Source organism: Staurois parvus, unplaced genomic scaffold, assembly GCF_062004578.1.
Source record: "Staurois parvus isolate SC_StPar_1 unplaced genomic scaffold, SC_StPar_1.0 ptg000191l, whole genome shotgun sequence".
Lineage (NCBI taxonomy): Eukaryota > Metazoa > Chordata > Amphibia > Anura > Ranidae > Staurois > Staurois parvus.
The window spans coordinates 3,733,254-3,755,204 of record NW_028317987.1 but is presented as its reverse complement, the minus strand read 5'-3'; the positions used below and the strand labels follow the sequence as shown (position 1 = coordinate 3,755,204).

Below are 21,951 nucleotides of genomic sequence, written 5' to 3'. Positions count from 1 at the left end.
AGCCTGTAATCCCCTGGTCACTTTCCTGAGCTGTGTTCCCCGTCCTGTATTCCTGGATTTCTCTCGGATAATCTCCCTTCTCTGTGCTGCAGACACAATTTATGTCTCTAGACTGGATTTATGGAGGTTCTGGGGATCAGCTGGCAGCAAAATGTTCATTTTTACTATAGACGTTACTAGACCTAGGCACCTGGGGTGTGTGATTTTGATCTTATTCCTCATGGTGGTGACATAGCAATTCTCCCAGTATTTGTCACCTGTGCCGGGTGGAGGGATATGTCTGTAGTGTCTCAGACCCAAGTCACTGAGTGCAGTCTCAGGAGATGGGAGGCAGCGGTGTGGGATCTCTGCAACTTGTCTACAGGAAACATTTAAGCTTCCACTGATTACTGAATACCAATATTATGAGTCCTGACCCTTACACTATATACTCTGTGTTGTACATTACATACTCCTGACCCCTGCACTATATACTCTATGTTGTACATTACATACTCCTGACCCCTGCACTATATACTCTATGTTGTACATTACATACTCCTGACCCCTGCACTATATACTCTATGTTGTACATTACATACTCCTGACCCCTGCACTATATACTCTCTGTTGTACATTACATACTCCTGACCCCTGCACTATATACTCTCTGTTGTACATTACATACTCCTGACTTCTGCTCTCCCCCTCCCCCCACTGCTATATATACACATAATATGGATTCTCTTTTGTTACACCCATTTCCTACCAGCTGGACATTTTATATCGGATGATGTGATTGGAGCACAGACTTTTACATGGTGATAATAATGTGATAACATCCTCCAACTTTGGACCCTTAAACAGAAAGTAATAATGAGGGAGGAGTCAATACCCCAATGATGGTGGTCTTTAGGATCAGTCCAGTCTTCATCTTGGTTGTTCTCCCCCCATCCTCACTCTCTGACCTCTGGTGGGGCTCAGCCCCGCTGTTCTTCATGACTAAATCATGGACTAAATAAGGAAGTGCAGTACTTCTTGTGTTGGGAAGGTGGCGATGAGTGATAGAGGGGGTGGGGACCCTCGTCCTATAATCCCCTCATCACTGTCCCTCCTATAAAAGACAGTTCTGATTGTTTCCTCACTCTGTGACTAAGGTCCATGAATAAAGAAATGACCTGGTAGGAGATCAGAGGAGCCATTTCCTAGTTCCCTTGAGGGTGGAATTGTAAGCTCCTCAGAGACCAAGCTGCCTGATGTGGGCGGAGTCCTGATTTGGGGGAACCAATCAGCTCCTGTCTAGTAATCCTCTTTGTCTTTGTATTTTAGTCCATGGCCGGGAGATGAGGAAAACCTCAGAGGATTGTCTCACTTTGTCTCCAGACTGGAAAGTAGAAGATGAGGACATCACACAGTATAGTCCAGGAGAAAATCCGGCTCCCTCCAATGTCCATCCGGCACCACCCAGTGTAGATGGACCATCGGATTCCTCGTATCCTGAGGAACCTGACACTGTGCGGGACCGGGCCGGTCTTCCAACAGGGAAGAGCTTCTCCTGTACTGAGTGTGGGAAGGGTTTCCAGTATAAATTCTATCTTAATAGGCATCAAAGATCTCACACGGGAGAAAAGCCGTATTCCTGTCCTGAGTGCGGGAAATGTTACCATTGTAAATCCAAACTGAATGTGCATAAAAGATCTCACACGGGGGAGATGCCATATTCCTGTTCTGAGTGCGGGAAATGCTTTTCAGTCAAGTCCACTCTTTACATACATCAAAGATCTCACACAGGGGAGAAGTCATATTCATGTCCTGAGTGCGGGAAATGTTTTTCACAGAAGTTCGATCTTTACATACATCAGAGATGTCACACAGGGGAGAAGCCGTATTCATGTCCTGAGTGTGGGAAATGTTTTTCACAGAAGTCCAGTCTTCACAAACATCAGAGATGTCACACAGGGGAGAAGCCGTATTCCTGTCTTGAGTGTGGGAAATGTTTTTCACTGAAGTCCAATTTTTACAGACATCAGAGAACTCACACGGGGGAGAAGCCGTATTCCTGTCCTGAGTGCGGAAAATGTTTTTCACAGAAGTCCCATATTTCCAGCCATCAGAGATGTCACACGGGGGAGAAGCCTTATTCTTGTCCTGAGTGCAAGAACTGTTTTTCAGACAAGTCCAGTCTTCATAAACATCAGAGATATCACACGGGGGAGAAGCCTTTTTCCTGTCCTGAGTGTGGGAAATGTTTTGTAGAAAAATCAAAGCTTGAAACACATCAGCGATCTCACACGGGGGAGAGGCCATATTCTTGTCCTGAGTGTGGGAAATGTTTTTCACAGAAGTCCATTCTTTACACACATCAAAGATCTCACATGGGGGAGAAGCCGTATTCCTGTCCTGAGTGTGGGAAATGTTTTTCAGACAAGTCAAACCTTTCCAGACATCAGCGATCTCACACGGGGGAGAGGCCATATTCTTGTCCTGAGTGTGGGAAATGTTTTTCACAGAAGGCCCATCTTTACAAACATCAGAGATCTCACATGGAGGAGAAGCTGTATTCCTGTGCCGAATGTGGGAAATGTTTTTCAGACAAGTCCAGTCATTCCAGACATCAGAGATCTCACACAGTGAAGAAGCCACTTTCCTGTACTGAGTGATGGAATTATTCCTCACTGAAGTCCTGTCTTCCTGTACATCAGGGGTCCCACACAACGCTGGAGGTGTATTAGTGCCTTGAGTGCGGGAAATGTCTTCTAGATGAATGTTGCTGGACATCCCAGCTCTCATGTGGGGAAGAAGCACACCCTGATATACACCTCAGATATACTCCATGGCTGATCTTCATCATGGAAGAAACAGTTCATAAGGAGACCAGAGGTCCCCAAAGACATGGATGAAGTGTGGGACTGGGTTGGCCATTGATAGCAGGAGAGGAATAAAAATGGAGTCCTGCCCTGTGATTGGCTGAGTACATTTTGTGGTGGGAGATTTCACAAACACTTATAGATCTATTAAATAAAAGTTTAATAAATATGATCGGCATTCACCCGGCTGTGATATATTTTGGCCACATTTTATTTCATGTGATCATTGGCTCCAAATAGGGACCATCATTTCATATTCTGCGACTTTTACTGATGGAGGTATTTCAGGAAAATACTGCATTATGACCACTAGATGGAGCTGACAAAGGAAATCACTGTGTTAAATCACATAGGTCCAGAATTTGTAATGTCTGGATGGACACTTGTCTCTTCCGTCCAATGAATGTTCTATAAGTGGAGCCCTTAGTTCCCTTCATCAGGCATGGATTCATCTCCATCACTGAGGTCATCCTCATCACTTGTGAGTACAGAACACACTGAAGGATAGAAGGTCATCCAAGCAGCAATAATAAACCAACCATTCATTTACAGCTGAAAATGTGCATTCCGCCATTAGATGGCACAACGTTTTATAGGAATTAGTGTCATCTAGTGAACAAATGTAATATTTTACCCAAAAACAGGAAACAAAGGAGGTTGTGCTGAGTAACTAGATACCCAACACGCCCAGCCCTACAATGGTGTGATGATGAAACCATGACAAACTTTGTCCTCAGAAATGGTCCCTAGGGGGCGCTATAAAAGCCTTTCCAGGTCCTCAGTGTAGAGGTGACCCTGAATCATGGATGGAGAAGGATTGCTCTCACTCCGGCATGCATGGCGTGATGTAATGTGTGGTACAATCCATGATCTTGTATGTAGGCACAGGTGGAATATTGGTTAGTATGTATGTGGGAACTCAATGATTAGGGGGCGGGGTTTTAGGTGTTTGGTGCACCTTTCATTTTTTCACTGTAATGCCAAAATATAAGGAACCAATAGCCCCCATATGATCGCATTTTGTGGTGACGGGTTCTCTTTAATGAGACATCAAGACCCTGATTTACTATTGTGCCTAGGCACATTTCCGTGTGCTAACATCTACCTTTTAATAGCGATCGTCTACTTTTAGACTGCAAAGACATTTACTAAAGAGAAGCATCAACGAGTAGACGCCAAATCAAATTTACTAACCAGCAATCAGACCCAAAAAGCAGACTTGCTAAGAAGCACGTCTAACACCATGAAAAATCACTGCAGAGACGTTCACATTGAAATTTGCTTTCCCAAATATCAGGACTTCACTTTAAACAATATCTAACATTTCCAAAAAATTTTAAAATGTATAAAAAATAGTTTTTCAAAGAAAGTCGTGACAGTGAAGAACTAGACGCTTTTCCAACATCTATGGCTGATATAAATGCACATGTGCAGAATACATTTTAGACGTCCTCTGTGGGCGCTTTCTTTTTAGACCCTGTTCAATAGTAAATCTCAGTGTGGAGTCCTCTGACAGCCGGCACTCGGTCGCGTCTCCTGTGTGTGGAGTCCTCTGACAGCCGGCACTCGGTCACGTCTCCTGTGTGTGGAGTCCTCTGACAGCCGGCACTCGGTCACGTCTCCTGTGTGTGGAGTCCTCTGACAGCTGGCACTCGGTCGCGTCTCCTGTGTGTGGATTCCTCTGACAGCCGGCACTCGGTCACGTCTCCTGTGTGTGGAGTCCTCTGACAGCCGGCACTTGGTGGCGTCTCCTATGTGTGGAGTCCTCTGACAGCCGGTACTCGGTCACGTCTCCTGTGTGTGGAGTCCTCTGACAGCCGGCACTCGGTCGCGTCTCCTGTGTGTGGAGTCCTCTGACAGCCGGCACTCGGTGGCGTCTCCTGTGTGTGGATTCCTCTGACAGCCGACACTCGGTCGCGTCTCCTGTGTGTGGAGTCCTCTGACAGCCGGCACTCGGTCACGTCTCCTGTGTGTGGAGTCCTCTGACAGCCGGCACTCGGTCACGTCTCCTGTGTGTGGAGTCCTCTGACAGCCGGCACTCGGTGGCGTCTCCTGTGTATGGAGTCCTCTGACAGCCGGCACTCGGTGGCGTCTCCTGTGTGTGGAGTCCTCTGACAGCCGGCACTCGGTCGCGTCTCCTGTGTGTGGAGTCCTCTGACAGCCGGCACTCGGTCACGTCTCCTGTGTGTGGATTCCTCTGACAGCCGGCACTCGGTGGCGTCTCCTGTGTGTGGTGTCCTCTGACAGCCGGCACTCAGTCACGTCTCCTGTGTGTGGAGTCCTCTGACAACCGGCACTCGGTCACGTCTCCTGTGTGTGGAGTCCTCTGACAGCCGGCACTCGGTCACGTCTCCTGTGTGTGGAGTCCTCTGACAGCCGGCACTCGGTCACGTCTCCTGTGTGTGGAGTCCTCTGACAGCCGGCACTCAGTCACGTCTCCTGTGTGTGGAGTCCTCTGACAACCGGCACTCGGTCACGTCTCCTGTGTGTGACAAACAGCACTCGGCATATCTTCATGTATTCTAATTAGATTTCCTTAGTTCTAGTGATTCTATTTTTGTTTCTTATCCTTTATAATTATTTCTGTAATTGTTTTACTTATTTAGAAGGTCTAGATAATTTTTATTTTGACAGCTGAATCTAAAAATAAACGTCTGCAAAAAAAAAAGAAAAACAGCATAGGGTCCCCCCTCCCATCCATACCAAGCCCTTCGGGTCTGTATGAATATTAAGGGGTAAAAAAAAAATGGTGTGGGGTCCCCCCAAAATCCATACCAGGCCCTTATCCGAGCATGCAGCCCGGCAGGTCGGGAAAGGGGGGATGAGCGAGTGCCCCACCCTCCTGAACCATACCAGGCCACATGCCCTCAACATGGGGGGGTGCTTTGGGGCAGGGGGGCTCCCCCCCAGAGCACTTGTCCCCATGTTGATGGGGACAAGGGCCTCTTCCCCACAACCCTGGCCGGTAGTTGTGGGGGTCTGCGGGTGGGGGGCTTATTAGAATCTGGAAGCCCCCAGATCCCGGCATCCCCCTACGTGAATGAGTATGCACTACATGGTCCCGCTACTAATTCACAAAAAAAAAGTGTAGTGTAAAAAACCACAGTACAGGGTCTTTGACAAGTCCTTTAACCACAAGCCTACAGGGCACGTATACCCCCTTCCTGTCCAGGCCAATTTTTCAGCTTTCAGCACTGTCACACTTTGACAATTGCGCGGTCATGCAACACTGTACCCATATGAAATTTTTATCTTTTTTTTTGTGACAGAGCTTTATTTTGGTGGTATTTAATCACCTCGGGTTTTTTATTTTTCTTAAACCAAAAAACACTGAAAATTTGGGGAAAAAAAAGTTTTTTCTTTGTTTTTGTTATAGAATTTTGTAAATAAGTGAATTTTCTCCTTCACTGATGTGAACTAATGAGACTGCACTGATGGGCACTGATAGGCTGCACTGATGGACACTGATAGGTGGCACTGATGGACACTGATGAGGAGGCACTGGTAGGTGGCACTGATGGGCATTGACAGGCATCACTGATGGGTACTGAAAAGTAGCACTGATATATGGCACTGTTAGGCGGCACTGATAGGCGCATAAAAAGTAGTGTATTCATTACTTTAGAAATTGTTGCGGCTCCAGCCAAGTTTGAACCACACCAATATGAACGCTCTAATAGCGGTCACATTGAGTGTGACTTGGCGTGTGATTTGCATGACAAATCGACTTGCAAATCGTATGCCAAGTTGCACCCTATTGTCTACTATTAGAGCAGTCACATGGATGCGTTTCCGACACTGATTTCTATAGTAGTACATGTACTACTTTTGTGACGATTTGCATAGATATCTGTGTCAGATGTCTTGCAAATCGCAAGGAAATCGGCATCTTCACCGTACGTCGCACAATTTCTAAATTGGCTTTGATGTGACCGCGGTGTAAGGTCTTTATCAGTATTGCATGCGAGATGTGGTCATGTGACTGCCTTAACTCATGCGATAATCTGCAGTGAATTTTGCCCATAGGGCCAAGAAATATTGCCAATAGGATTCCCTTTCACATCCCTGTTCAATGTTCTGTTGTATGCTGCACAGGTACACGTCACTGTGGCTTTCTTTCTGACTCTGATTTGTGGGGCCTGTATACCAAGGGTTACCGCAGGTGGGAAGAGGATTCATCAGGTGAAAACACTTTCTCTGACCCAATGAATGACAGTGGTGGGTGTGGCCTATGTTATATAAAAAGATGCAGTAGTGGCAAAATTTTGACTTGTACAGGCCACGTTATTTTCTGCAAGTCCTTGTCTGTGGTGGTTTGGGGAGGAAGAGATATTGCGGTGAATTGCCCCAGGCCACACTCATGCTGTGTTTTGATGTGGGCTGTAAATGTTTTGCATTTTTTTCCTTCTAAGGTGTGTTTGTGTGTTATTGTACAATGATTGTGTTTATTATCTTTGCATTGTAATCCTAACACATGTCAACTACTCTGCTCTTCCAAATCTACACTTGGCTATAGTTTGCATTATTTAGACTGAAATGCAGTTTACAGACAAACATGGTGAGAAATGTATGTGTGGGGGATTTGGGGAGGTGGGAGGTGTTTTATTTTGGCACGTATGTGTTTTTATATTGATATTTTGATCTTCAGCCTGTTTTAGGGATAGATAAGCCTTCTACGTGATTCATATTAACCATTTGTTTCCTGCTGTAACCTGTGAAAGCACAGTTCATTAGAAGTATAATCTTTTAGATTGTAAGCTCTTATGAGCAGGACCGTTCTATTTTAGCAACATCAATCCTGCTTTTTTTTGTCCCACCAAGAAATTGAATGTTCCTGCTTGTTGTTGCTGTCCAAATAAATGTGGAATATGTATTTGATCAATAAACATTTGGACTATGTTTATTTTTGGGGGAGTTTTTTCATATTCAAGTTCAATGTACTAGCACCCCTAACACTTATATTTTGTGAGTGATATAATATGTCCAAATCTAGCTTGTTAGAGTGCACATATGCAAGTATGTCCAAACTAACCAACCAAAAGCCCCCTATTGCAACACAAGACCATGTTATGTACCAATGAATAGGTCGTGTTCAATGTGCAGCTAGCTATTCTTTTTCTACAATCCTCTTAACAGTAATAAATTGGGTCCCCAATTTATGTTGACTTTGGGCCTTTACCAGCAAATATATATTCGCCAATGTCATATACACAGTATAGCTGCAAGCATACATTCACCAATGTCATATACACAGTATAGCTGCAAGCATACATTCACCAATGTCATATACACAGTATAGCTGCAAGCATACAGTCACCAATGTCCTATACACAGTAGAGCTGCAAATACAACATTCTCCAATGTCATATACACAGTAGAGCTGCAAATATACATTTGCGAATGTCATATACACAATGGAGCCGCATGGAAAATTGCTATGGTGCATAAATAAACGCCAAGACGGCTGTTGGAGGAGGCACTAGAGCAGCTGTCATACCGGAAATACGTCATGACGTTGGCAGAAGGATGTTTGCACACGCCCGGAAGTGGTAGTGGGGAGTGTTAGTGGATGGGAGTGTAGTTAGGAGAGTTTAGTGGTAATTTGCAAGTCTATTTTTTAGCTTTGTGAATTGTTCTTTTGTGGAATTCCAGACCACATCTGGACATGGCGAGATCGCTGTTCTCCACCGAGGAGCTGATCCTCATTTGCTGGGGAAACATTACTAATAATTGTTGTATTTTCAGTTGAAAACATGTCCAATTCCTAGACACATTGAGGTACATAGCAGAGGTTCAAGGTAATCCATAGAAGAGGTTGTGACGGTCGTGGCGTCAGACCCCCAGCCTTTCTCCCCAGCTCATGACCAAAGGACTAGCCAATCTAAAACCGCACTGTTACGTGCAAAACAATGCCATGCTCAGCTGCATCCTGCACAAAGATTTCCAGCCAATGGACCACAATCTATGTACTGAAGCCTCAGAGTGATTGTTACTGGGTCAAGTTAATTACACAATTAACCCTTCACACTGCCACCACCACCTTTTGTACAGAGTAGGAAGAAAATCACCAATATTAGCAATAACACTGTGATGTTGGAATAAGCGTCTGTATACACACTGTCACCGCAGGAAAATGTATGCAGAAGTTTAAAACACACAGTAGCACTCTTCAGAGACAGGGATTCTTAGTTTGCATTAAAGAGCTTTAGAAACAGTTCAACACTTTTCAGAAAATTGGATTTATTAATAAAAAGGTCAAAATGGTGCAATAAAAATATTTACATAAAATGATGTAGCCAGTATATATATATAAATACAGAGAGCAATACCACAACAGAGAGATAACAGAAAGAAGTTTAGGGAGGTAGAATACTTGCCGTCAGCCTTGGTTTAAGCAGATCAAGTGTCAGAACAAAAGGGTACCGTTCTACTATGTTGGTTCCTGATGTTAAAAAGGGAGAATTCTTCATCTTACTTCTCTCAGGTCTGACAGCCTATTTTCTAGTCCCCCAGCAGGGGGTGTCTCTGAAGCCAAGGGCCAATGGCCTCATTTGGGGAGGGGGGTCTAGGCGGAGACCCAAGTTAGACCCAAAATCCCTCCCAAGTTATACCATGGTCAATAACCTTCTCTAGGTACATATAGCAACCTAGACACTAGTAGATTAATATGCAGAATGATATCCTGAACGTCCAGACATCAAATATGCCATATCTTACTATTTCAGCTAGAACTATATGGCTTTCTGCTCTCCTGTAGACTTTAACTAGGAATGTGAGGTATCAGGTGACTTGTATTAAAGTGACCTCTCTGAATATATGCTTGGTTTCATTGTAAGTATTTCCTATCTTAAGATATGAAATTGTAGGGAAACGTGCTTTTAAATAGGATGTACTGTTATCTCGGAATGTCTTTCATGTCCAGTGAAGGACTGGTTTATAGCTTTCCGATCACCTCCAAATAAGGGTCTCAAAGACATACTGGGCCCAGGCTAATTGGGGTTAATAACCATGAAGTTATCCAGCTGGGCTTGATGCTTTGTGAGCTCAGCATACACACAGACCACATTCCTGAGGGAGGGGGATTGGAGGGAGAGAGAATGATACAAGATGGAGGATCTTTAGCAAGATGGATGACCACGTCTATCTCTGTATGTACAATTGCAACAGAAGTTATTGTTCTTCCTAACTATACAGGTGGCACAGACACAAGCATACACCCAGGGCCACTGTTAGATATCACGGGACCCCGTACAGCATACCTGACAGCCCCCCACCACCATAGAAAATATCCAAATTATATTTATGGTAAAAATACACTAAAAACATTATTAATGGACACAATCCCAACCATATTCCTGTAAAATCTAAATGATAAAACTGTACTGAGTTCATAAATAAAGCTGTGTGTGTAATGGAGGTCTTGGGGCTCATTCACGTGGGTGCTGTGGCCTGTAGAGTGGGAATCAGTGGTTGGTTGTTGTGGCTGTCGCCGTTTGCAGGTAACCTATGTTACACTATGGAAATACTGCAGGTCATAATTTGACAGGCATATGAGTGCAGGTGTACAGCCCTGAACACAGACAGTGAGCATTCAGGGAGACTTTCCCACGCCTTCACACCTGTCAGATGACAACCTGTGTTCATACAGCTGCTGTGTCCTCATAGTGTAACAGGTGGCTCCAGCCACATGAACAACCCCCTCATTCATGCTGTACAGGCCAGAGGACCTGTGTGAATTGGGCATTTTTTACTTTTTTTTTCCTCAGCTCATTAATTTCAATGGGCTGCCTAATGTGTGGGAACATGCAGAAATACTGCAGGCATATTATTGTAAAAGTGTGTCGCACCTAACAGCACAGTAGTGTTGTGCCATGTGTTTTTGTGGCTGTGAATGAGTCTGTTTTTAATAGACGTGTTTATGTGCAATTACATTTTCATCATGGCACCTGTGCACATCTGCAGAGGGCATTGCATTTCTTTGCTGTGCTGGAAAATGTGTGCTCTTGCATGCGTTTCTGCACCACCAATGGTGTGAACAAGTTCTAAGGGCCGGTTCACACTATAGAAACAGTCTAGATGTGGATGCATTTTGGACACGTTGCATTGCATTTTTGTATCCCTTCCAGTTAGTTTTTCTACTTTCTTTTTATTCAATTTAATTAGGGACATGTGCATTTTAGTTCATTCAAGGGCGTTCAACGTGTTCCAGTACAGTTCTATGCAGAAACAATGCAGTGTGGTCAACTTTTTTGACAGCACCTGCAATGCACTTCAAATGCAAGCGCTGATGTGAACTATCACATTGACAACCATATAACCTTCTTTCTGTGCGTTTGTGATGCCGAAAAAGCAACTGAAACACATGTAGTGTGAACTGGCCCTAAAGGTTATTATAGGTCAGAGAACGGGACTGACCAAGAATTGTGAATTCAATCAAACTAGTGGTGAGATACAATCAGAAATCTTATAATGTGAGATCTGAGCTGTAGCTGATAGGAAATGAGACACATTAACTTGATCAGTAAATAAACAGTTAAATAAAGAGTGGGGCGGGGATACATAGATTTGCATATGGGACAGATGATGATGGGAAGGGGGGGACAAGTTGTATAAGGAGACAGGTTTAAAAGAAGAGAAAACAAGTTACAATGAAATATACACAGCATGAAACTTGCACATTTCAAACTTGTCAGAAGAACAGGACGCAGGGAAGATTCACCCCCTTTCCACTTTTTAGTCATTAGCCAAAATCTTAATTGATTGATCAATATTACTGGCACTGATACAACCCAGAAAATTGATCTCCATTTTTTTAACATTCATAAATGTCAAGGAGCTTATAATCTAAGGGCAGAAACTCAGCCATATACTAGGCCCAATGAACCTAACAGCATGTCTTTGGAGTGTTGGCAGAAACACATCCATACAGGGAAAGCATGCAAAGTGGGATGCAGCCATGACTGGGATTAGAACCCATGACCCAAGCGCTGTAAGTTCTGAGTTCTAACCACTCAACCACTGTAGGAGACAGAGTTTAAGCTGCAATGTAGAATAGTTACATTGTTTACAAATAATGATAAAGCGAGCGCTGGTCAAATTATATAGACTACTAAAATGGTATTACACAAGATAAATATAAATCTAGGTATAGATATGAAGGTAGCAGCGAGCACTCAGGGTATTGGCAACAGTCCCAGAATAGAAATATGTTAAAGTAATAGTGCAGCACTATAAATGCATGTTATCAATCATAAACGCATGTAAAGTCAACAAAGTGCAAAAAAGTGCAATAATGATGTAAAATGGTAAATGGTGCTAAAAAAAGTTAATGTAATCATTCCTGAATAATGGAATGTCCTTGGTGTGAGAGTACCAACTCAGAGAGTGCCTATGAATGGCATGTGTGGTTTATCCGTGACGGACAGTAGTGCATGAACTTGTGAAAGATAAACCACCCTTTGGATGGGTCTACACTCACCAGAACAAAAGTATTAATGCTCATGGTTTATACACATCACACATCTGGGGGTGCAGCGGTATGCTGGCAGCTATGGGTTAGTCATCCAGCTCCATCCATCAAGGTGGGTTCCAAAATGGTCCTGGGGAGGAATTATCTCAGCCACAGGAGCCAGAAAGGTGCTTAATAGTGTAGTACTTTATTATAATGGTCACGAGTAACAATTTAAAATATCCACGTGGAGTAATAAAATTAATAGCAAAGTGAGTACCAAGATGGCGGACGCTCCTCAATGGCGGCGGCGTGTCATCAGCAATAGGGATCCACCCAATGCATTTCGTGTACCAACACATCCTATTGGTGTGCCCCTGAGGACATGTTAGTACACAAAATGCATTGCGTGGAGCCCTATTGCTGACGCCACGCCACCGCCATTGAGGAGTGTCCGCCATACTGTCCGTCACGGATAAACCGTCTGCTCTACTGTCCGTCATGGATAAATCACACGTGCCATTCATAGGAACTCTCTGAGTTGGTACTCTCACACCAAGGACATTCCATTATTCAGGAATGACTATATTAACTTTTTTTTAGCACCATTTACCAGTTTACATGAGTATTGCACTTATTTGCACTTTTTTGATTTTACATGCGTTCATGATTGATAACATGCATTTATAGCGCTGCACTATTACTTTAACATAGAATAGTTACATGATTAAAGAGAAGGAAGATATATCATTATATTGGGAAATTACAACTAGACATTCCCAATTATTTGAGATATAAGTGTGAAAATGTTTGACATTTGAAAACAGAATGTATGACATTCATTAGGAAATGCATTAGTTGTCTGATCATTTTGGAGAAACAGCAACCCCCCCAAAAAATAGGTGTACTTTTACTTTAAATTATAAGTATTCTCACATGCAAACAGAAAAACGCCAACAGTACAAAGCCAGCGGTTGTGTGTCATCTAGCGAACATATCCGGCATTGCATCTAGAAATGTGCTAGATGTGATTCCGGATTTGCTAACAGGAAAGAGTCTACAAAGTAGATGCTTTTCAATGAGTTTGCTAGATGCCTTTCTGAAGACTGACAGGTCAAGATTGATTGAATGGAGTCTGCCTGAATGTTCAGCGTCTGCTGGTAGACTCAATTCTTAGTAAATCAGGCCCAATAGGTCTCCCGGGAAGGAGGGTCAACCTCCAATTTATGAACTTTTGGAAGCCTATAAAAAACTGGTATCTGGATTTAACACCTTAAAGAAGGTCATGGTCTTTTTATCAATGATACCCTTCTCAAAAGCTTCCTCAATCACACCAAAGAGGATCTTTTGACCATTCTCCATGTTATTATTATTATTATACAGTATTTATATAGCGCCAAAGGGTATGCTCAGCACTGTACAGTAGCAAGGGGGACAGAACATGAGACAAGACAGTAACAATACACCACACGAGGGGTTCGAGGGCCCTGCTCTTTTGAGCTTACAATCTAGGAGGGAGGGGAAGGTGGTACAGGAGGAGATGGCTGTGGGGGATGGAGTGGTGGGAGGAGTGGAGGAAGTTAGTTGTTAGGTGAGGTTGGGTGTTAGGTGAGGTTGGGATAGGCTTCCCTGAAGAGGAGGGTTTTCAGGGTGCGCCTGAAGGTGAGGAGGGTAGGTGACAGTCTGATGAATTGGGGTAGGGAGTTCCAGAGGATGGGAGAAGTCCTGCAATCGGCGTGGGAGGAGGAGACCAGGGAGCTAGAGAGTAGCAGGTCCTGTGAGGAGCGGAGGGCACGGGTAGGGTAGTATTTGGGTATCAGGTCAGTTATGTAGTTTGGGGCAGCATTGTAAATGGCTTTGTAGGTCAGAGTTAGCAGTTTGAATTTGATGCGTTGGGCAATCGGGAGCCAATGAAAGGATTGGCAGAGGGGGGAGGCAGATGTGGAGCGGTTGGTGAGGTGGATGAGTCTCGCCGCTGAGTTTAGGATCGACTGGAGTGAGGATAGCGTTCGTTTGGGTAGGCCAGTGAGAAGGGAGTTGCAGTAGTCCAGGCGTGAGATGATGAGGGAGTGTACGAGTTGTTTGGTGGTGTCTGGGGTGAGGAATGTACGTATCTTGGAGATGTTTCGGAGGTGGAGCCTGCAAGATCTAGATAGCAGTTGGATGTGGGGTAGGAAGGAGAGGTGGGAGTCCAGGGTGACACCCATGTTGATGGACGTTATCTTAGTGTACCATTCCTTATATCTAAAAATCTTTTGACACATCAATACATATTTTTCTCGCTCCATGATGACAAGGCTCCACCCTTGTCGGCAGGCTTGATCACAATGTCATGGCCAGGGGCGGACTTACCATTTGGAAACTGGGGCACTGCCCGAGGGCCCGGGGTCAGTAGGGGACCCCATGAGATGCCCCTGGTACCTTTTTCATAGGCTTTTTTGAGTGTGGGCAAGGACACAGGGGCCCCATGATCCCCTATTGCCCGGGGGGCCCCATGAGTTGTCAGTCCACCCCTGGTCACGGCAGTTCTTAAGCTGTTCCAAAGCAACACATTCTTCTCCCATAATATTATCAAATGCCATCTTTCCAAAATTCACCATTTTTAATTCTCTGGTAACTGCAGCCACAGAACACTGAACTCCAGTTACTGCCAACAAGGGGGAAAAGAAAAAGATTTAACATAAAAACCCTCATCATCTATTCTGGACAGGACCATGTATTCCTCACCATTCTCGTATCTCTGAATTTCCTCCACCAGTTCTAAAGCCATGTCAGCTAAATCATCTTCAATATCCTCTACATGACTTTCCTGTCATCGGGCAACAACATCTCCTAAAGCTCTGTACTCCTTTCTGGAGAGATGGGGCCAATCTTTTATCAGTCCATTAAAGGATCATCTCGTCTATTGTTTCTAGAATGTAATGCTTTCAAGACAAACTTACTGGTAAATAAATATAAATCTTTAACTGCTTCAAAGCTCGAACCTTTCATAACAGAGCAAAACCTCAAACTCTTAGAAAGAAAACAAATCACCTTGGAAAGGTTAACGATTTTATAGTCACTTTCCTCTATTGTTTATCCATCCTGCTCTTATTCTACTATATTGTTTTCTACCCCATTTGTGGAGAACCTCCCTCCCCAACCCGTTCCCTTCCTATACCCCCTCCTTGACTAAGATCTCTTTGTTTTCCTGCTTCTTCTATTCCCCCTCTCCCCTCCTCCATGCTCCTATTTTTTGCTAGTTATTCACCAACACCAACTTGGTCCTTACGTGTAAAAAATGAATGGTATGACTGTCCATATGAATGGTATAAAGTTCCATGACAGTGATTGGCCTTTTATATCTTTACATGGTCATCTGTTTTATGGGCTCCTAGTAATATTGGTGACATCCAAGCTATGCAGAATGGTTTTGGTGGTCCCTGTAGAAATCCATATATATGGGCATTTGTGCATTATTAATTACAGACTAAACCCACCTGGAGACCTGGGGACACTACAAGTTATATATTCCATGTTACAGGTACCTCCAAGTTATATATGTAGTTTCGGGGGGTCCTTGTGGAAGTCCATGTGTGGACATTTCTACCTATGATAAATGACAGGCTAATCCCACCTGGAGACCCGAGGACACTGTACAAGTTCTATATGTAGTCTCGGGGTCCCTGTGGAAGTCCATGTGTGGACATGTCTACCTATGATAAATGACAGGCTAAACCCACCTGGAGACCTGGGGACACTGTACAGGTTCTATATGTAGTCTTGGGGGTCCCTGTGGAAGTCCATGTGTGGACATGTCTACCTATGATAAATGACAGGCTAAACCCACCTGGAGACTTTCTCCACACCTGGAGTGTGCTGAGTTCTTGGAGAACGTCTACACAGTGTTTCCAGATTGGCTTTATCACCCCAACGAGCTCGCTCCAGTTCATGGATGTCATCATTATGTTTGGAGGATCTCACCAGTCAGGAGCCTTTCCTGTCATCCTACATGTTCCCTTCTGAGGATTGTTCTATCCTTCCAAACAAATGTATGAAATCATGGATGAGTCCTCCTTCTATGTGATCTAGAAGATCTTCAATCACAATGTCTTTATGGATGAAGTGGATGGCCCAGTTTATATATTATTTATTGCTTTACAGCTCTATTCCCTCCAGGATTCATTCTTTATTTATAGAACCATTCAAGGAAGTGTTCTTACTTTGAGAGATCTCCACCACCATTCCTCTGTGACCATTACATCCTTGTCATTTATGTCTAACATCTTCATTATCAGTGGATTGATTTATATCTTTATACTTTAGGGATTATTTCTACATTTTCTTTACCCAAAAGATCTGTGTTATTATGTGTACCTTTATTGTTATCTTGTGTTCTGTGTCTTTAAGACTTCTCTATGTGTAATAAAATATCTTTGTTAAACCGCTTGTTGCATAAGGGCCATATTTATTTTTTCTTACTTTTTTAGTTATTTGTGAACTTCTGTAGTATCCCTGTAAGGTGGATACAATGCAGGAATGGTTATTATCAGACGCTTCTCGGGGCTGCAGTTCCTCTGAACTCTACAAGATGGTGATCTCACTTATACCCAGACAGGAAGTTTCTATGGAACACAGACAGGAAGTGATGTTAGGTACAGACAGGAAGTGATGTCAGGTACAAACAGGAAGTGATATCAGGTACAAACAGGAAGTCATCTGGAATAAAGACAGGAAGTTCCATGTCGTATGAAGCAGAGAGGAGACATTGTTGGAAGTGGCAGCAGAGGAGGTAATAAGATGTTATTTTCTATTTACACCCAGCCTGTAATCCCCTGGTCACTTTCCTGAGCTGTGTTCCCCGTCCTGTATTCCTGGATTTCTCTCGGATAATCTTCCTTCTCTGTGCTGCAGACACAATTTATGTATCTAGACTGGATTTATGGAGGTTCTGGGGCTCAGCTGGCAGCATTATGTGACCTATGCTCCTGGGACATGTGATTTGGATCTTCTCCTCAATGTCCGGGTCTAGTAAGATCTCTGACAGAACATTTCTCCCAGGGTTCCTTGCTCTGTGGTCTGCTGGCTGTGCCGGGTGGAGGGATATGTCTGTAGTGTCTCAGACCCAAGTCACTGAGTGCAGTCTCAGGAGATGGGAGGCAGCGGTGTGGGACCTCTGCAACTTGTCTACAGTAAACATTGCTCGGCTCCACCTCCTCGCTGGATATTGGCCGCCTGTGGACCTTTCCTGAGCTACAGTACTGGCGCCCAATCACCGGTGAGGAGGCGGAGCCGAGCGGCAGCGCGGACATCGAGTGAGGGAGCAGCCGGAGTGAAGGAGCAGCGCATCCTGGACTGGATCATCGCGGGACTGGGACAAGAGCCAGGTAAGAGACAGCAGCCCCCTGCCCACCCCTGTACTTGGTGTCCCCTGCCGGCGGGCCGGATGAGTGTGCTCAGCAGGCCACAGTTTGAGGACCCCGGCTGTAGAGGGATATGCTTTGCTCATATTCCATGTCTGAGGTTTCAAACCACTGTAAGCTATTTACTAAATACCAATATATACTATTTATTAGTGTGGCCCCCTTGTCCTGAATAGAGGTACTATGTGGGTTTAGTTTGTGGCTGGGCTGTACTTGGCTCAGGCTGATTGTATAGTTCTTCACTTGGTTTCTCCCTAAGTTTAGGTTGTCTTGTGATGTCTCACTGTGGCCAGTAGATGTCACTGCTATCACTGGACATAGGATGAGATTTCACCAACCAAACTAAAGGGATATTAGACCACAAATGTCCCATATTGCAGCTTACCAATCATTGGGTGTGGCGGCTGCATTCATTTTCTTTGGCAGTAACATGCCTTCTGTATTAGAGCACCCCCACTGTGGAGACAGCAGCATGGTCAGTCTGGGGGGAGGGGAGTGTTAGATGTACTAGCAGATATAAAAAACAGTAACTAATTGAAGCCAAACTCTATCTCACACTTCATAATCAGTTTCATCAAACAGGTTTTGTTCCTTTTGGGATAAAAGTTTTACATGAATAAATAAAAGCTGATCATTGTAAGCCCCCTGTCAGTGGTAAATGGTCTGCCTCATCCCTGGAACTGATACATTCTGCTGCAGAGTTTTTATAAAACAGATTTACTGGCTAGATCACCAGATGAATATAGAAGAAATCCTATATAAGAAAACTAATACTGTCTAGTCCTAACTTTTGTATCCTCTATGATAAGTTGTACATTATATCGGCCTTAATTATTTTACACCCATTTCCTACCAGCTGGACATTTTATATCGGATGATGTGATTGGAGCACAGACTTTTACATGGTGATAATAATGTATAAAAACAAACAAGACCGCACTCTAATCGTGCATTACTGTGGTATAACACGTAATTTATTAAATAAAAAGGATGTTTACTCACAAACCAACGTGATAATGGGCAGTATAGGTGATCCACAAAAACAGTCACAATACAACTGTGTCTAATGATGCGGATAAGCTGACGCATTTCGGGAGCTGAACCCCCTTCCTCAGAGCTCAGGATGTGTCTGCTGGCCACAAGCCTATATACCAATGGGATGTCATGAGGAGGGTGAAAAACTTAGACACAGTTGCATTGTGACTGTTTTTGTGGATCACCTATACTGCCCATTATCACGTTGGTTTGTGAGTAAACATCCTTTTTATTTAATAAATTACGTGTTATACCACAGTAATGCACGATTAGAGTGCGCCCTTGTTTGTTTTTATTCATCAGTGGTCAGATTTCCCGATCTCAGAAGGGCAGCACCTCTTCGGTTGGCATTTGACAATTCCTTGGTTTGCATGAAGATTGGAGTGCTGCTTTCGTTTGTTTTTCTTTTGGTGATAATAATGTGATAACATTCTCCAACTTTGGACCCTTAAACAGAAAGTGATAATGAGGGAGGAGTCAATACCCCAATGATGGTGGTCTTCAGGATCAGTCCAGTCTTCACCTTGGTTGTTCTCCCCCCATCCTCACTCTCTGACCTCTGGTGGGGCTCAGCCCCGCTGTTCTTCATGACTAAATCATGGAGTAAATAAGGAAGTGCAGTACTTCTTGTGTTGGGAAGATGGCGATGAGTGATAGAGGGGGTGGGGACCCTCGTCCTATAATCCCCTCATCACTGTCCCTCCTATAAAAGACAGTTCTGGTTGTTTCCTCACTCTCTGACTAAGGTCCATGAATAAAGAAATGACCTGGTAGGAGATCAGAGGAGCCATTTCCTAGTTCCCTTGAGGGTGGAATTGTAAGCTCCTCAGAGACCAAGCTGCCTGATGTGGGTGGAGTCCTGGTTTGGGGGAACCAATCAGCTCTTGTCTAGTAATCCTCTTTGTCTTTGTATTTTAGTCCATGGCCGGGAGATGAGGAAAACCTCCGAGGATTGTCTCACTTTGTCTCCAGACTGGAAAGTAGAAGATGAGGACATCACACAGTATAGTCCAGGAGAAAACCCGGCTCCCTCCAATGTCCATCCGGCACCACCCAGTGTAGATGGACCATCGGATTCCTCGTATCCTGAGGAACCTCAGACTGTGCGGGACCGGGCCGGCCTTCCAACAGGGAAGAGGTTCTCCTGTACTGAGTGCGGGAAATGTTTCCATTCTAAATCCCATCCTAATGTGCATAAAAGATCTCACACGGGGGAGAAGCCATATTCCTGTCCTGAGTGTGGGAAATGTTTTTCAGATAAGTCCGATCTTTACAAACATCAGAGATCTCACACAGGGGAGAAGCCATATTCCTGTTCTGAGTGCGGGAAATGTTTTTCAGATAAGTTCAGTCTTTACACACATCAGAGATCTCACACAGGGGAGAAGCCGTATTCCTGTCTTAAGTGTGGGAAATGTTTTTCACAGAAGTCCAATCTTTACAGACATCAGAGATCTCACACGGGAGAGAAGCCACTTTCCTGTCCTGAGTGAGGGAAATGTTCCTCACTGAAGTCCTGTCTTCCTGTACATCAGGTGTCCCACACAACCCTGGAGGTGTATTAGTGCCTTGAGTGCGGGAAATGTCTTCTAGATGAATGTTGCTGGACATCCCAGCTCTCATGTGTGGAAGAAGCACACCCTGATATACACCTCAGATATACTCCATGGCTGATCTTCATCATGGAAGAAACAGTTCATAAGGAGATCAGAGGTCCCCAAAGACATGGATGAAGTGTGGGACCGGTTTGACCATTGATAGCAAGAGAAGAATAAAAATGGAGTCCTGCCCTGTGATTGGCTGAGTACGTTTTGTGGTGGGAGATTTCACAAACACTTGGAGGTCAGTTTAAAAATAAATATTTCTACCTCCTGTATACCGGACACTTCCCCCCCCTTCCTGCCCAGGCTAACTGGTAACTATCAGCGCTCTCACACTTTGAATGACAATTACACAGTCATGCAACATTGTACCCAAATTATATTTTTGTCATTGTTTTTCACACAAATAGATATTTATTTTGGTGGTATTTAAACACTTTTTACCATTTCTGCTTGTTTCTTGTTTTTGCAAATCGTCTTTTTTTATAAATGTAGACAAAGGTGTATTCTGCGCCATTTCTTGGGTACAATAACCCCAATCAGTGTCTATGATTCAGTGTGTAGGAGAGTTATAGAGTCTACAAACTATGGGAGAGATGTCTGAAAATCCATCATGTCTGATGACGGCAGATCTCATTTCTGAGGATCAAAAACACCAGAACGGTACAAATTGTCAGAACTTTATCTGTGAGGAAATAATCCGTATACAATTCATGGAAACAGGCGGGATCTGGAATGAAGGAGATTCCCTACTAATTCTCACAAAGTAACCGACATCCCAGTTCTGTATTTGTGATAATTGGAAGACAAAATAAAAAGCAATAATGTGCAAAATATATATTTATTAATAATATAAATCAGTACAAAATGGGGATGAAATATAATAGGTGATGATAAATAATAAACAATACAAGATAACAGTACAATGATCTAATCCACAATAATGGGGAGAAATACAAGCCAGCAATTACTGCCAAATATTAATGAATTACATCCAACTGTCTGGAAATGTCGTGTAAGAAATCAGTAACTCAGCAACATGTGACAACAGATATACAAATCCCCCCCGTGATCTCTCTACAACCAGATATTCAACGCTCAACGTGTACCTTGCCATGACTTGATCTGGAATCCCATACACAGGCCAATCCAATCCGCTTACAATCTGAGATGAAGATGTAATGTTACATGAAGTAGTCTACCTTGTCATATATATACTGTATACATCCGGATAAACCATTGACTAGAAGCCAGAATCAGCTTCAGGGATATGTAAAATAAATCTTCCCCAGAGGAGGGAAATGATGATAATTTATACTGCAGATAAAATGACGTCACATCCCCAAGGGGTGGGGGAGGGGGTGTCCTCTCCATGCTGGTCTCTGCCTTCACAAGATCCACAACTCAGCACTCATCAGCACCAGTGATTGTTCTTGAGCCGAGGATGGAGGGGGGTATAACTGGGGGATTGTGTGACATCACATCTCCACCTACTATTCTCTGGTCCTAAGCCACGCCCACAGACCAGCAGATTTTGGAGGGCTGAGACAAGCTAAAGGAGCATTTTTCTGAGGTACAATCACAGCTGTATGTATGTTTACATTAAAATGTATTCATTT

General features: G+C 43.8%; 1 protein-coding gene across 1 annotated transcript in view; it reads left to right on the top strand.

The window, feature by feature from the left end:
* LOC149461887 (uncharacterized) overlaps positions 1 to 21,951 on the top strand; it is a 76,650-nt gene that overhangs the window by 28,878 nt on the left and 25,821 nt on the right. Inside the window, exons 2-3 of the mRNA XM_089677734.1 lie at positions 1,309 to 2,636; positions 19,676 to 20,206. Of these exons, the coding sequence (XP_089533860.1) occupies positions 1,309 to 2,636; positions 19,676 to 20,206 (1,859 nt within the window). The remainder of the gene's footprint in view (positions 1 to 1,308; positions 2,637 to 19,675; positions 20,207 to 21,951) is intronic.